This window comes from Arthrobotrys flagrans (genome assembly GCF_004000055.1).
Source record: "Arthrobotrys flagrans strain CBS H-5679 chromosome Unknown unitig_8, whole genome shotgun sequence".
NCBI classification, from domain to species: Eukaryota; Fungi; Ascomycota; class Orbiliomycetes; order Orbiliales; family Orbiliaceae; genus Arthrobotrys; species Arthrobotrys flagrans.
The window spans coordinates 860,429-876,209 of NW_027137553.1; the positions used below are offsets into that span (position 1 = coordinate 860,429).

Sequence of the window (15,781 nt, forward strand, 5' to 3'; positions counted from 1 at the left end):
TCACCGGGAGATTATAGAGTCGGTGTTAGTAAAGCTACAGGTGCTTATGAAGGATATTGTGCTAGTGTTGTTTCTAGAGGGGAAGGGGGGGCGAAGGAGACAGGTGGGTTTTTTCTGTTAGTACTGTTGAGAGGACGGTTACTGTCACGGTTGTGCCTCAGACGGGTGTTTCGTCTGGATCAGGAAGAGGAGGGGGGAAGGGGTGGTTGTGACGGTGGTGGTACTTGCGGTGGCGGTTACGGTTTTGATGGTGCTTGGATTGTAATTAATATTGGCATCTACGTTAACGTTATTTATTATATTCGTTAAGTGCTCTATCTGTCTTTACGGAAGCTCGGAGTACGATCGATGGTGCTAAGATTTCATCGGTTGAGTCTGTGCCAGCAAATACCAGTCCACCCTCGCCACCGCCGCTGCAGCTTCAATAAGTACGGGGTCTACAAACACAAATCCGCCAGAAGCATCCACGGGAACACCAGGTCAAGGACTGCCGACGAAGGCAATCGCAGGGATAGTGGTTGGTGCTATAGCAGGGGTTGTTTTAGTTCTTCTGGGGGGTTGGAGCGAGTAGTAAACGAGTACGGAAACGACTTGGATGGACACGTGCACGCTCGACACAGGAACAGTCGCAGGGGCATAACACAACAGATGGACTACCAGTGAAAGATGGAGTGGTGTATGGAGATGGAAGGCAGAAACGGAATATTTACCCGCAACGAGAGAGGGGGTATAACGCTATGCTCTAGAGCTAGTATTCCGTAGATATTTGCGGAAGCTTGAACCTTTTGATGTTTTGTATAGACATGAATCATTGTAAATCGTACCTTAATGATCCAACCCCACACGGACGCACATGGGCACTCGATCTCGAAGACCAACCCGTTCGTCTTGTCGCATTTGTATATGAAGTCTTGGGAATGAATCAATCTCGGGACCTTAAGCTTCCCGTGTTCATTTGGTCTTCCAAAATCTATAGTCAATATACTGAAAAGAAAAAAGAATTATACTCCATCTAATTAAAAATACATCTACCCCCAAAATATTATACAATCGAATGTAACACCCCATCCAACCGCTCTCACGCAGCAGCAGCAGGCGCACCCACAGTATGAATCCGATTCCACTTCCCAAAAAGCGATACAATCAACCCAATACCCGCCGCTCCAATCGGAATAGCCAACGACACTTTAATCCCCGCCATATACGCCGCCACAATATCCGGAACATACTGTGCAGGAAAAGCATGTCGAATCTCAGTCGCACCCGTGGCAACCACAAGCATAGGATCGATATCAGGTGTCTGTGGCAGATTTGCCAGAAGCCTGTTGACGAAAGCGGATTGACCAGCTGCTACGAAGAAGCTGCCACCGACACATTGGAATACTGTGGTTGTATAAAATATTAGCATTTTTATACATAGATCCAAACGGGATATCAAAAACTTACGCAGCACCATAGCAGTCACCGATGATACATCCGTGGGATCAGAATATGCTTGACCAACGATAATTGGCAACTGGAAGGCGATGCCCCAGCCGACCCCACCGAGTATCTGATACCCGATCCATTTCCCAGCCGAAGTATCAATATCAAGGGTATATAGCAGACCGGATGCAACGATCGCAATCACAGCACCGACTGCCTTGATCGGATTCGCTATTCCAGTCTTACTAACGAAGATACCGGAAAGAATCATAGATACCGTGACCGCAATAATCAGGGGTAGGTTCCGCACACCTGACACGGTCGGACTCGCATCGTGAACACTCTGGAAATAAATCGGTAGGTAATAGATGACCAAATAGTAAGACCCGACGAAGGAGAATGTGAAAAGACAGCTGACTAGGATCGCACGCTGCTTGATCAACCGAGGGACAACCATCGCTCGTTCATCCTGATAGAACTCCCAGATGCCGAAAGCCACAAATATCAGGACGAATCCCACAAGCAGCCCGATAACGACACTACTGTTCCATGGTTTGGTTTGCCCTCCGTATTGTAGCGCCAGCATGTAAGCCGTAATCGCCCCCATGATCATGAAAGCCCCAACGAAGTCCATTTGCAAAATCTTCTCTTTCAGCGTAGCCGGAACTGGCTTCGCACCGCTAGGCGCACGGAAGAAAAAGAGAACCATCAAAGCAGACAGCCCACCAATCGGCAAGTTGATATAAAAGCACCACCTCCACGAGACATGATCCGTAAACGCACCACCTATTAAAGGACCGATAACCGACGCAAACCCGAAAGACATCCCCACAAACCCCGTATACATAGCCCTCTTCGCAGGTTCGGCGATAAAAGCAATGATAGTATATGCTCCGGTACCGATACCCGCGGCACCGAGTCCGGTAACCGCACGGCCTACAATGAGCGTTGTGGAATTCTGTGCAACAGCGCAAACGAGGCTTCCGATTTCGAAGACGATGATACAAGCGAGGAAAATGGTTTTGAGAGGGAAGTATTTGTAGGCTTTACCCCATGATGATTGGAATCCACCGTTTGTCATGAAGAAGGCAGAGCCGTACCAGGATACTTTGTCGAGACCGTGGAATTCGTCGGTGATTCTAGGGATGGCGGTGGCGACGATTGTCTAGTGGAAAGAGTGTCAGCTACAATTGCATATGAAATCGGCCCGAAAGGGATAATTTTATAAATACCATATCCAAAGACGCAAGAAAGATCGCAAGGATAAGAGCCAGAACGATAATGAACCGCTTCATCCCCTGGGGATATTCATCATCACCATCATGAATCGACAACTCTGCCGGCTTTTGATCCAGATTAACTTCATCGTTAACGTCTTCATCAGTTGTAATTTTATTTGTTTTAGGACCCTTTTCGTCCATTGGAAAGTTCGATTCCGGTCTGGAATTCGCAACGTCGGATTGTAATGAATCGGTCGTCATGTTCTTGGTATAACGAAAGAAAATCGATCCGACAAAAATAATTTTTGTTATTAAAGAAAGAGAGAAGAATACCAATCAGACAAAAGTGAAAAATCGTGCATGAGAACGTGCATAATATATCCATCTCTATCAGATCTGAAACATTTTGTAAATTTATGGGCAGGCTCTTTTGAAGCCGCGAACCAAGCCAGGCCAGGGCAGACATGTATGCCATTCTACAAAGAGTTAGTGCCAAGCTTATGAATCATACGAATTCATGATATCGACACAACTATAAATACTATTAGCATCGAAATTTGATGAAAGTTGGCCGGAAATTAGAATATTGGAGATCTATTTTGCTTAAATTCCAAGTGGTAAAAACGCCCGAAATCGTATTCGGTTTTGACAATAGATGAATTTAAAAATAAAATAAAATGAAGAAAAAATGATTAAATTAATTAATAAAATAAAAGAGCAGCCAGGCAGCATTGGAAATTTCGATATTTCGAATCCGAAAGCAACGTGTTGTTCCTGGAAGGGAACAAGTTGTCAAAGCGAAAGAGGCAAATTGGGAGGTCGATAGTTGAAGCTATCGTGAATCCCTTTTTGAAGTTGTGAAGTGTCGATGTCGATCATTGTCGATGCAGAATTATTTACATGAGGGCGGCTTGTTTAAATAGCAGGAAGCAGGATCACGGGATGTTATGAAGCCTGTTGGGGCGCAACACAACGAAGCCGAAATCCAACACGGTCAACTCAAACTTATAACTCCCAACTCAAACTTATAACTCCCAACTTCAAATATCCATATATCTTGGTATCGTAAATTTCGATAAATCTATCATAGTTACATGTATGTGTTTCTGGGTACGAGACTATATGCGTTTATAGAATACCAAGCTTGAAACGCTACAAGAGAAAATATGGTAACGCCGTAACCTCGTTGCGGTTGGGCGATTGGGCTTAGTTTTCCAATTCCTACTTACCCGTCCTCTTCGCACCAGCTTCCTTAACCAGGTAATCCATATCGGCCTGTTTAATATTATAGTTACCAGCCAAAAACCGAATAAACTTGTCAGAGTATGGAGACCCCGGCCAAAACCCATTCTTGCAAAAGTTCTGTTTCCCCAACGGTGGGAACTTCGCTCCAGGACCATCCACTTGCTGAAACGGTATGCAACCTCCAAAGGGACCATTTCTATAGGTACGCCAAATCAGTCTACTATAATGCGACGAGAATGAAGAAATGGATAACTTACGGGGCGTCATTCTTGCATCTTAATATACAAATTCTCCTCAATACATCTGTCTTCTTCTCTCCAATTGTTGTTCCCTTGCAGTCCAAATCTTTTGGTAATATGGCGCCAACGTACCAGTCTTGGTTCTTACAGAGATTGGCACCGTACCGTCCGGCACAATCCTGGCCGACTATTTCCAATGGTGTAAAACTTTCCCCGGTGCCAGATTCATCAAGTTCACACATGTACGGCCCGCCTCCGTCCGTGTTCTGTTGCGACATAGTCACGTTGAGCCAACCACCTGCCGTAGCTTTCGCAACGAGATTCCGATCAACCATCCACTCGATCCATGAAGTAGTGTTAAGCCTCGCGGTATTATAATTTGGAAAGCGTGAATCCGTGCCTTTCAACTCAGGACTATCCTTGATATAATACTTCGCCGAACCAACATAATACGTTCTCCCGCAACCGGGAAGATTTCTCTTCCTACATGCAGAGCAATTCGGATCGTATGCGAGGAAGCATTTTTTACAATCTGCTACGCCTTTACATTTTGCGCATTCTTGATCGTAAATTGGACATTTTTTGCAATACCATTTGTTGCCTGCTTTTTTGGCCTGGCCTGATCCGTTCGGTGCCATCGTTGGGTCGCTGAAGACGGTGACGTCTCGTTGGTTATTGATACGGGCACCATTTGCGCGGTTTGTGCCTTCGAGGAGACCGATGCCGTAGGTTTTGGCTGAGCGGTCAGCGTTTCCGAAAGCATTCGTGACGAGGACGTGGGACAGTGCTACTGGGATTTGGAAGGCCGCGAGGGCGTATGCGATTGGTAAACGCATTCTGATAGATGATTCAAAGGCTTCAACGAAATATAAAGGAGTGACTAAGTTGAAAAAGATAGCCTGAGGCAATGGGAGAAAATAGTGAGAGACTATTGCTTCCTAGAAGTGGCTTGAGTGCATAACTGAATCTATAAAATAAATGTGGGTTTTCTAGAGTTTATATAGACATTGCTCAAACGATAGAGTAGCAAATTTGCATACATTCATTGCTAATATCATATCCCAAGCAAAATTATACTGACTCCATTACAACAATATTGACCTTGAAGACTTCGATAATTACCTGTTCTGTCTCCCGCCGAGGAGGCCGATATCCGATCGATACACCCGCCTGCGCGAAGACTCTCCATTCTAGGCGGGATTAGGCGAACGACAACCTGAACAAAGCCGAAATATTGTTTTTTCGGTTATCGGTTGCGAGGGAGACTAGCAAATTTTAAACGAGAAAATACTCGGATACTCGGTGGCTAAATACTGATACGTTACAGTTGTAAACATATAAAATGGCATGTTTTGCGGGGTGGAGCCTGCAGGTACTTTGGTGTTCTTGGGAATGACTGATATTCCAGATTGGCGTAGAATACTGGTTTTTGCAGCATATATTACCCGACTGGATTTCGCTTGCCCTTGTGTCTATCGCATCGAAGGGCTCTTGAGGTTAATGTCTATGTGCCACCATGTGTATTGTGACAGTTTAAACTTGATGATATCATGGTCTAGCTATTTTATAACCGTAAGGCGGCGTCTGAAGTTACGTAAAGAACACCTTGTCTGTGGTTTGAAATTAACTTGGCTCCGGACCTGATTTGCAACCGGCCAACCTCGAATTCTCAGCGCACAACTTTAAATTCTAAACTCACATGGAGCTCGCCAATTGTGATCCCTGAAGTATTTAAACCAGTAGATCTCAGTATCAAACCAAGAATGGGTAGTTCGCCACAATACTGACCCCCACTCTGATATTAAATGCGGCTTCAAACACCAAGAAATATATCTTAAAAACGTTATCGGCACTCCGAAATGTAATCTTCCCCCGCCGGTGTCAGTATCACCGATGTTAAATACCATACTAAGTCAAATGTAAATTTACCAGTCACAAAAACGTGCGCCATGGCACACCCGCCGCAGACCTCGATCAGGTGCATGCATATGATCGGCGTTACACTCTCGATCAAACCCCCTTTCTAGAATAAAAGGACAGCTACTAGCTGGAGCTGTCTTACAGCTGCTGCATATCCAGATGCAACTGGTCGAAAGATATGAGTTTTTTTTTTCTCATTAAACACGAAATGCCCCTGCATGCCCACCTCATCCGCGAACTAATCGCGTCGCTGCAAGATATTAAAAGCAATTTGACTACCGTTTCGGGTAAAATTGCATGCAGACTTCCTGCACTCCTCCACCTGAACCCGAACTAAACCACCTTCTCTGTCGGCTGGAATCAGAAGAAACCAGGATGCGAAAAAAAAGGATCATGCGCCCACCTCGAGAAGACTGTTAATTTCGGCGCGTCGTTCCAGAAGAGCAAGCAAGAAACAAAGCAAGCAGCAGGCAAGCCATAGTTAAGCAGCAGGCAAGCGGGCGGACAAGCAACCATGGCTGCTATCTGGCGAGTGAATAACCACCAAGGCCTCCCGCAGAAGTACTCCCACTCCCGCTCCCTATCCTCTCCCGCTGCCGTCGCTGGTACAGGTACTTCTGCCCCCGCCTCTCCTCCTGCCTCTACTCCTACCTCTGCTCCTGCGGAAGGTCACGAGAATCCCGACCTCATCGACCTCATCCCGCCATCGACTCCTCCTCAGCAGTCGCTTGTGCTGTTGCATTCGCCATCAAAGCGTCGCATCCCTCATCGCCAGTCCCCCCTGCGTATCACCACAAATAACAACAACAATAATAACCCCAGTCCTGGCAATATTAACGCTAACACCACCACAACCACATCTAACAATCCGGACGAATCCCCAACATCGCAGCACACTACAACCTCTTACGCCACTCTTTCCCTTTTATCAGCTGTCGGATCGGGCTCAGGTCGTCGAAAACTCAAAGAATTCCCTGGCTTAATCCCTCTCTCGCGCTACTTTATCCCACCATCTAGCACCTCTACTACTCCTGTCGCAGGAAATACACCTACCACGCCGACTCGTCCTTCGTCGGCCTTGGACGGTGGCGCAAAAGTGGATACCTACAACGTAAAACCCATTGGGGGCGCTTTCACCACACCCAACATCTCGCCTACAAATACCACCTTCAAACAAAGAGACGAAGAACTTGGTGCGCAGTCCGAGGGAGTACAAACTGATGATACAAACATGGAGCAACAACCGCCGGTAGCGATAGTTGGCGATCCGGAGCCATTGATGACACAGGATTTGCTCAATTTTTACAAGGTATGGTACCGTGAGAAAATTTCTCTCGCTATCGCCACGCTAATATACGCTAATTGTCCTATAGAATCGTCTTCACGAGCTCGAAAAATCGTCCCAGCAAGAACTTCTAGAGCGAATCTCCGTCCTCCGTGGCTTCCTCCTCGAACATCATGACGCTACAAACCGTCTCGAGCGCCAGCTGCATGAGCTCCAGGAAGAGAATTTATCCCTCTCCCAGGAATTACAGGAAACCGTTAAACACAAGGTGGAGATAATTGCCCTGCAGAAAGAAAACGAGGTTCTCAAAGGTATTACGTTACGTATAACCGCAGGCTACGAAGTATTACAACTATCTAACATGATTTATAGAGAAAATCGACCAGCTTTCTAAAAACCAAGACCTATCACCATACCACCCCGCCCCAATCCCTAGCCCGGACCCCTCTGTGACCTCTTCAGCAAAAGAAGAACCCCACGAAATAGGCTACGAAAAAATACAAACACACTACGAAGACCTTATCTCCCAGCTACTCACCAAATTCACAGAACAATCCGCCGCCCGCGAATCCGAACGTTCCCTTGCTAACCAAAACATCGACCAACTCAACGACCGCTGCAGACGTCTCGAAACCGCCGTATCGGATTCTCTCAAGGACACCATTCTCGAAAGAGGAAAGCGAGTTGGGTTGGAAGAGAAATTGAAGGAAACGGAAGAAGAACTCAACGTCAGCGTCTGGGAGATGCAAAGCCAACTCGAGATTTTCGAAAGACAAATAAATGAAAGCAGGATGAGTCCCGAAGGGTTACAAACCGTTCTCGAGGAAGGGGCGTTTGGACTTGACGGGGTCGATGATGAGGAATTCGGAGATATGATTCCTCCGGAGATGTTCGACGATCTACCGGACGCCGGGGTACGCAGGGCTTCGACCGTCGGATCTATCTCGCCGAAAAGAATACCTGGACCCATGTCGCCGAGGAAGACTCCATCTCCGACGAAGCAGAGGCGAACTCCGAGTCCTACATCTAATATTCGAGATTCCGGGGTTCAGACGGAGGAGGAGTCGGCAGATGCGAGGGATATAGCTGAATTACGACAGGAATTATCGGATATGATCGCGGATAGGCGGGCGGAGGAAGAAGACCTCAAGACGAAACGAGCGGATCTTGAAGCCACCTACGAGAAGTTCATTGGTATCATCGAGCAGGCCAAGTCCCGTGAAGAGGAATACAATCATCTCAAGGCTGAGGCCGCAGAGTTGAGACACCAAGTTGAGGATCTACTTGAACAACATGAACTGGACCAGGAAGAGCTTTTGACGAGGCAGCATGATTTGGATGCGATGTTTGAGCAGTTGGAGGGGGCTTTGAAGCAAGGTGTTGCGGATAAGCAGGAAATAACGAGGATTAATAAGGGGATTGAAGATTTGAAGAAGCAGCTGGAAGAGGTTGACTCTGTCTCTATCATTAAAGATGATTCGGAGATAAAGGATCTGAAGGTCCAGCTGGAGGAATTGAAGAAGGAAAAGGAGGTGCTTCGGGAGAAGTTGGAGAAGGCAGATATGGAAGTACATGCATTGAAGCTCCTAATCGAAAACCCGGATAAGGAGAAGGACGAGGAGAAAGGAAGGGAGAAGGACAAGGAGGATGGGCAGAAGGAAGAGGAAGAACCGCAGATTCCGACCGAAGATGTGGATGAACTCCGAAAGAAACTCGAAACTGCAGACCAGGAAATCGCCACCCTTCGCACCCAAATATTAGACCTCGAACTCTCGAAACTTACCGTCGAAAAAGAGAAATCTAAAAAAGAAGGCGAATTAAAACTTCTTCGTGAACAGTTGCGCACCCTCCTCAAAACTGACAAAACTCCGGAGTTGACTCGGGCTCGAGAAGAAGCCGATATCCTTCGCAAACGGTACGAACAGTTAGTTTCCGATAAGAAGAAAGATGACGATTCCCGGCAGGAGAGGCGTCTTGAGCTCGAGAGCACGAAGCAGAGATTGGAGGATGTATTGAGGATAAAGGAGCAAGAAGCTTTATTGCATCAAAAGGAGGCGGACGCGTGGAAGAGGAAAGATGAGGAGAGCCAAGCGGAACTGAAGAAGGTTTCCGGACGGCTGGCAGAGATGGTGGTGGAGGTTGAGGGGCGTAACGAGGTTATGAAAGCATTAAATGAAACTATAGAAAAGATGAAGGAGGCTGATGAAGTTAGTGGGTTGGCCATCGAGGGGGCGAAGAAGAAGATCGGGGATTTGGAGAAGGAGTTAGAGAAGCTCACCGACCTGGAGTCTAAGAAAGAATCTGCAGAAAAGGAACTAGATACGCTGAAAGCTCTAACAAAAAATATGGAGGAGAAGATGAAGAACCACGAGGCGGCTGTCGCTGGAGAGGAAGAAGCGGAGAAGGTTGAGGAACTAGAACGCCAGCTCGCCGAAGTGAACGCACACTTGGAAAAAGTTATCGAAGAAGCGGACCTCGAAATTGAAGCCTTGTCAAAAGACCTCGAGGAAGCCAAAGTTCATACTGTGGACATCGCGACCGAAGCCGAAGACAGAATCTCCTCGCTTGAGCAAGAAATCGAGGAGCTGAATCGAATCCCAGAGGCACTGAAACAGGCAGCTGAGTCAAGGATAAACGAATTGACGAACGCGCTGGATGTCGTTAAGACCGCTGCCGAAGAGAAGATTGAACATCTCGAAGGCATGTTGGTCGAGACAAAGGACTATGCGGAGAAACAGGTTAACGCGGCGGAGAATGAGTTGAAGAAGTTGGAAATGCAGATGAAGGTCGAGGAGGCGCGGGCTGCTGCCACAGTTGCAGCCGCTAGCGAGAGGGTTGCTGTGTTAGAGAAGCAGCTCAAGGCTTTTGAGGCTTTGTATGTTCCCTCTCTCACCTTTCTCACTATTTTCAGGGATAACTTGCTAATTTGAATGATAGGAAACGACACAAGGCGCAGGATGAGTCCGATTTACAACTGCTCAAGTCACATGTGGTCAAGATTGAACGTATTGCGTTGCAATATCTCCCACTCGAGGATTCAGGCATGTTAATTGCGATTGACGAGCTGAAGAAGAGTCATTTGGAGACTCAGCAGAAGCACAAGAAACGCAGGAAGAAGGAGATGATTCTAGCGGAGAAGAGCGGAGTGCAGTTGTAATGATTGACCCCGATGAATGGGCTATGAGTGCAATGTCTGAGTTCTAATGCTGCCCCTTTGATTATTAACGAGGCTATGATGCATGAGTTTTGCACTTGTATAGAAACAAAAAGGTTAGATATGGCATGGCGTTTTTTTCCTTCATTATTTTTCCCTCGTTTTTTTTTTTCCACATATCATTTCATTGGAGGGTCAGGGTCATCATGATATTCTTTTGGACGCCACGCTAGCGGATTTTGTGACGCTGGAGTTTGAAATTCTTTTTCGGGATTTTAATTTCGGATGATAATTATCTATTTTCATGTATATACTACTTCATCTTGGCCATTTTCTCTTGGGGGATAGTTTTGTGGGTATTTCATATTCCTGTATACACAGCAGCTCTTGGATCGTTGCCTGTTCTCGAAATTTTCGAGATTAATATCCTTAATACGAAACCCTTTATTACGAAAACATGTCTAGGTATCTTGCCCGGTCATCTTCGTTCGACGGCTATATTAAGAAAATATCAATTAGCTACCACAAGGTAAACTTAAAGAAAACCAAAGGTTCCTTGTAAAAAGCAGCCATAAACTTACAGAGGTATCCCACCGATACGCCTTCATCTCTTCCCTCAATTTTTCAACATCCAAAACAAATGTCATATCCTCCTGAATCCCCGACTCCTCAAACCTAAAATCACAGGATCTACCGAATATTTCTTCCAATGAGAAGGTTATTTGTTCTTCGTGGAGGGTTGTAGTCGAGGGCGGTGGGAATAATACAATTTCGTCGGTTAGACGTCCAGTTTTCCAGTGTTTATCGTAGCGCCAGACGTCCATTCTTCCGTGGATTCGGATTCTGTTGTTATTATTATTGACCATATTTTGGTTGGGTTCTTCTTCGTTGTCGTCGGCGGCGGCAGGGTGGAATACGGCGAGGATTACGACTTGGGTTTTTGCTTTGCTGTGGGAGAACCAGAGGTCACGGGAACGGTAGAGGTCGTGCCAGTGACGGAAGAGTTCGGAAGATGAGTCTGTTGGTGAGAAAGTGTAGTCTATTATGATAGGTGGGAAGTCGATATCATAGGCTTCGTGGTCAGGGTGGACAGCAAGTACCGGGGTTAGAAAAGGTATTTTGGGGGGTACTGGGGACATGGTTGGGGAGGCTGCGGATGAAGTATTGAAGAGTATTAACGGAGATTGTTCATTTTAATTAAATATGTAGTCTTTATTTTAGACATCGACAATCAAGGAAAAGGGTGTGCCCTCTAAGGATGGTGCTCGAGAGCCTAGCCAATTCCATATGTACGGTAGATTTCCATTTTACCAAAGTGGGAAGAGATTAAGAGTGGAGACTTACGGCAGTAGGGTAATATTCGAAACTTCTTGCTGAGGAACCTGGAAATCTCGCCGATGTCCCTAAAGTAGTTCCAAAACCAGGACATGAGACCAGATGTGAAAGCTTTAGTTAGGGCTTCACCTGCTGGGTGAGATGCTTTGAATTGGATGACATAGTGTTTGGGATTGTATGTCAGTCTATATATATGTGCACAATGGGTCTCCGTAAGCATAGTTATATGGATTTAGTACATAATATGGAGGTGGAGTACCTCAAACGATATAGTTGAAAACAATAGAGTTTACGCTTATACCAGTTGACTACTTGCTGAGCTGTTTGTGGGGTAACGTGGAGGAAGTCGATGACCTGGCCGTCCGGGTATCTGGCACCGTGGAATAGGCGATTCAGTTGATCTCCAATGGAACTGTGGATTTTGTGGAAGCCAGGGTCTTTATGTTCTGCTTCAACCGGTTTATCGTCTATCTCCTCAAATGGGATATCGCCTAACGGTGGGGACGACATTAATTATATGATGGATTGGTCTAGAGATGCTGAGTGTATGGGGGTGGCGGGCGTGTGTTGAGCAAGTCGACAGAAGACGTTAAAGATTTCCTCTTTAGGATTGGAGAGTTCCGTGAAAAGGTAAAGCCCTCCCCTAACTAGCTCTTCTCATTCCCAACGCGGATACTTCGTATAATGTATTTATATCTCGGAAGTCATCCACAACTTCAATCCCCAAACCCCGCCTCCATAACGTGAAATTTCGCCCCCAAGACCCAGAACATCAAGGGTTCAGGATTCGTAAACCGTGTTGGGAACTGTGATATCTTGCTAGCTCCTGCAGCCAACGGTAGCCAAGCCCGGCTAAGACATCGGAACGGCATCTCCTTTCCACATCTCATTCGCGCGTTCCTTCCCACGCACACAGGACACTGCACTGCTTGGTATAGCTACACCGCTGTCGAAGAACTCTTCTCGTCATTATCGCCCATTCGCCTAGTTGGGTTTTTTGGCCAACCTTTTTTGCCCACGCCGGTTCTCGTCTGGGTCGGTATAATTGGCACACACGGCTGCACAGACCCTTGTGATACCCGCTCTGCTCTTTTCTTTTTTAATCTCTCTTCTCTTTTTTTCCTCTTCAATATGACAAGCTTGCTGGTCTTTCCCGTCGCCTCCACTCCTAGCTTCGTCGACGAGGGTATTCATCGCGATCGCGTGGGTCGGCGTGATAATTCGGAATACTTCCTACCCTTGGACAAGGATCAAGCGTATGATTGGGTCTTGAAGAGGTGCTTGGAGCGAGGTAAGCTATTTCTATTTCTATTTCTTTTTTTTCTTTTCTTTATTCATGTTAAATCCTCTATATTTGCCAATGGTCATGGCATAATACCCTTCGGATGTCATACCGGTTCTTGTCGTTAGGTTATAGGCCGCTAGCTCCATTCATGGTTGATGACACCAAGGAATTCATGCCTTGCATTGTGTGCCAGTTTGCCTTGGGGGACGTAACCTCTAACGTAGAGCAACTTTATTTTTTGCCCATTGCGACGGTGGTGGGTGCTTTATGAAACCATTCTTTTGCGGCTAACTGTTACATCACCATCTGCTTTCACGGATATTAGTCTCCGACACGCGCGCGTATAAACCTCAAGTTTACCCCTCGGTACCTCCCTCAGAACCCGTTGCTCGGCCTCGCGTACCATCAAAAAGGCACTTCGAAGAGTAAGCCCCCAACACCCTCTCCCTTTCATCAACCACCCTTGCCTGGGAACCTTCCAAATCTTACCGCTGCTAACTCCAAATTGAACAGCTTCAGCATCGATTACCCACTAGCTATGGCAGACCGTCGCTCCTCGCGTCGCATTGCAGCGGCTTCATCTCAACCTTCTGCTGCTCCGACCCTTCAAACCCAGCATTCGCGGGGTACGAGGTCCAGCGTCAGGAAGGAAGATAGAGACGATAGCGCCGTCTCTCAGCCTCCTACCCGTTCCCATACCAGGACCGCTTCAGTGGAGAATCTCAAACCAGGCTGTAAGTTCGCTTTACCACTCTCTCGAATTCCGCAGAGCCTATGCTGATCGCGAACTTTATCGAGATAGTGGCCAAAACTTCATCGAATGTTAGGAGCATCCCAGCCGGTCGAAGTACCCGTACATCTGCAGCAACGAATACAAGATCACAACCATCTCGCACATCTGGCCGTTCACAACCTACCCGAAATGCTGCGACGGCTTCTTCCACGAATACCAGGAGTAGGCGACGATTGCCATCTAGCGACAGCGAGGACGATGATTCGAATATCGATATAGCTGACGACGATGACGTAGAAGCTAGCCAAGAGTCCGAGGAAGAAGAAGAAGAAGAAGAGGAGGAGGAGGAGGAGGAGGAAGAATCCGAGCCTGCACCTAAGCGACCTTCTCGTGGGGCAGGAACACGACAGATGCCGGCTAGGCGAGCTGCTAAAGCGGTATTTTCGGATGAAGATGCACCTGGCGAGACAGATGATGGCATGGACATTGATGAAGAGGTGCCATTGGTTGTTCCTGGTACAGTTCGTGGGAAATTAGCAGTTGCTAGTGAAGACGAGGATGCAGAGGGAGAACTGGATGAAGACACCATTGTTGTTCGAGCCCCGACTGCGAAAGCCATCCCTAGATCTGTGCCAGTTCCAAAAATCGTAGAACCGGAGAGTGATGATGAAGAGGACGACGATGAAGATGAGGAGGATGAGGAGGATGAGGATGCGGAAGGGGATGCCATTGATGACGAAGAAGACGAAGAAATGGATGACTCGATGATGGCTACGCCAGATATTAGCCGACCTGATACACCTAATCTCAAAGGATTAACGAGAAGACAATTAGGGAAATTCGATTCGGTTTACGCAGCCGATTTGATGGAGCTTCCAGATGACTTTGGGACTACAAAGAAGGCGGCCCCTTTGACTGCTGCCGAGCAGGCTAGCCGCCGTGCTGAGATGGCGAGAAGGAGGAAGAATCAAAGCGAGCAGCGCAGGGAGGAAGAGAAGGTAAGAATATGATTTTGCTACTACCCAGGTACTTCCTACATATCATCTTCCCATGATTAACAATGCTTTTCGGATTTAGATGGAAACAATCAACAAACTTCTTAAACGTCAGGCTACAAAGGTTAACCGTCGCAGTCAGAAGCAGTTAGAAGATGAGAACGCGGCAGATGAGGTCGCCGAAGCAGGAACACCGGAGCCTACCGAGCCTCCAAAGATGATTAGATGGGTCAGCAATAAAAATGGAAGCTTCGTTGGCGTCCCACAGAGTTGGCTGGATGCACCAGTCGGGGACGTTTTCAAGAAGCAAGATGTAGCTTGGAGGAGAGGTATTAAGGTTGGACTTGTAGAGGAGCTTCCGGATGAGGCTATGACCGGGGTTTAGACGATCGATCGTGCTCTATGCTATTATTGTATCTTATGGTTGCGAAAGGCAAAGGAATCAACTAATAGAACTTAATATTCATGATGTCGACCTATCCGTAGTGTAGATATCTAGGATTGATGTACTGAGGGATTATGACGGATCAGAGAGATGACGGGGCCATCCTTGCTCATTAGCTTTATCGGCCAACAGGTCTTAGGAACCATGGTTCTGGATTAATGCAATGGCCCGCTTCCCTAGATACAGTCTACGCGCGTCATGAATCCTTCCACTGCATCGTGATTCCCTTTGTTTGCCAATCATTCTCGCTGCTCCCTGGCTTTATTCCCCAACCTAAACATCATCTATTCTATCCGGGTCCCGTGGGACCTCGGTGCTTTGACTTCCACCATTATCGAAGTAAGCCAAGCAGTCGACGGTTGTTCAAAATCCAACAATTCCCAACCACCTACAACGCATCGGTAGCCCGAACAACAGAATGGCCTTCGATTAACCAAATCTTGAATATACCACCGCCATCTAGCATCATATCTTGTTTGAACTAAAAGACCCATGCCAGT

At 46.9% G+C, this 15,781-nt stretch overlaps 5 protein-coding genes across 5 annotated transcripts; 2 read left to right on the forward strand and 3 right to left on the reverse strand.

Annotated features, from left to right (window-relative positions):
* Nucleotides 1-1,078: 1,078 nt before the first annotated feature.
* On the reverse strand, nucleotides 1,079-2,906 carry DFL_006752 (uncharacterized protein; the record flags this gene model as incomplete). Its single annotated transcript, XM_067636230.1, has 3 exons — nucleotides 1,079-1,383; nucleotides 1,447-2,590; nucleotides 2,658-2,906. The coding sequence occupies 3 exons, from the start codon at nucleotides 2,904-2,906 to the stop codon at nucleotides 1,079-1,081; spliced, it is 1,698 nt and encodes a 565-aa protein (XP_067487868.1).
* A 960-nt stretch (nucleotides 2,907-3,866) lies between these two features.
* Nucleotides 3,867-4,965, reverse strand: DFL_006753 (uncharacterized protein; the record flags this gene model as incomplete). The annotated part of the gene is made up of 3 exons (XM_067636231.1): nucleotides 3,867-4,086; nucleotides 4,148-4,612; nucleotides 4,721-4,965. 3 exons carry the CDS (start codon nucleotides 4,963-4,965, stop codon nucleotides 3,867-3,869), a joined length of 930 nt encoding a protein of 309 aa, XP_067487869.1.
* A 1,598-nt stretch (nucleotides 4,966-6,563) lies between these two features.
* DFL_006754 (uncharacterized protein) lies at nucleotides 6,564-10,491 on the forward strand (the record flags this gene model as incomplete). The annotated part of the gene is made up of 4 exons (XM_067636232.1): nucleotides 6,564-7,358; nucleotides 7,423-7,645; nucleotides 7,707-10,209; nucleotides 10,272-10,491. The coding sequence occupies 4 exons, from the start codon at nucleotides 6,564-6,566 to the stop codon at nucleotides 10,489-10,491; spliced, it is 3,741 nt and encodes a 1,246-aa protein (XP_067487870.1).
* A 444-nt stretch (nucleotides 10,492-10,935) lies between these two features.
* On the reverse strand, nucleotides 10,936-12,333 carry DFL_006755 (uncharacterized protein; the record flags this gene model as incomplete). Its single annotated transcript, XM_067636233.1, has 4 exons — nucleotides 10,936-10,983; nucleotides 11,070-11,638; nucleotides 11,833-12,008; nucleotides 12,083-12,333. 4 exons carry the CDS (start codon nucleotides 12,331-12,333, stop codon nucleotides 10,936-10,938), a joined length of 1,044 nt encoding a protein of 347 aa, XP_067487871.1.
* Nucleotides 12,334-12,954: 621 nt separating this feature from the next.
* Nucleotides 12,955-15,221, forward strand: DFL_006756 (uncharacterized protein; the record flags this gene model as incomplete). Its single annotated transcript, XM_067636234.1, has 5 exons — nucleotides 12,955-13,114; nucleotides 13,434-13,533; nucleotides 13,622-13,842; nucleotides 13,911-14,839; nucleotides 14,919-15,221. 5 exons carry the CDS (start codon nucleotides 12,955-12,957, stop codon nucleotides 15,219-15,221), a joined length of 1,713 nt encoding a protein of 570 aa, XP_067487872.1.
* Between the last annotated feature and the right edge of the window lie 560 nt (nucleotides 15,222-15,781).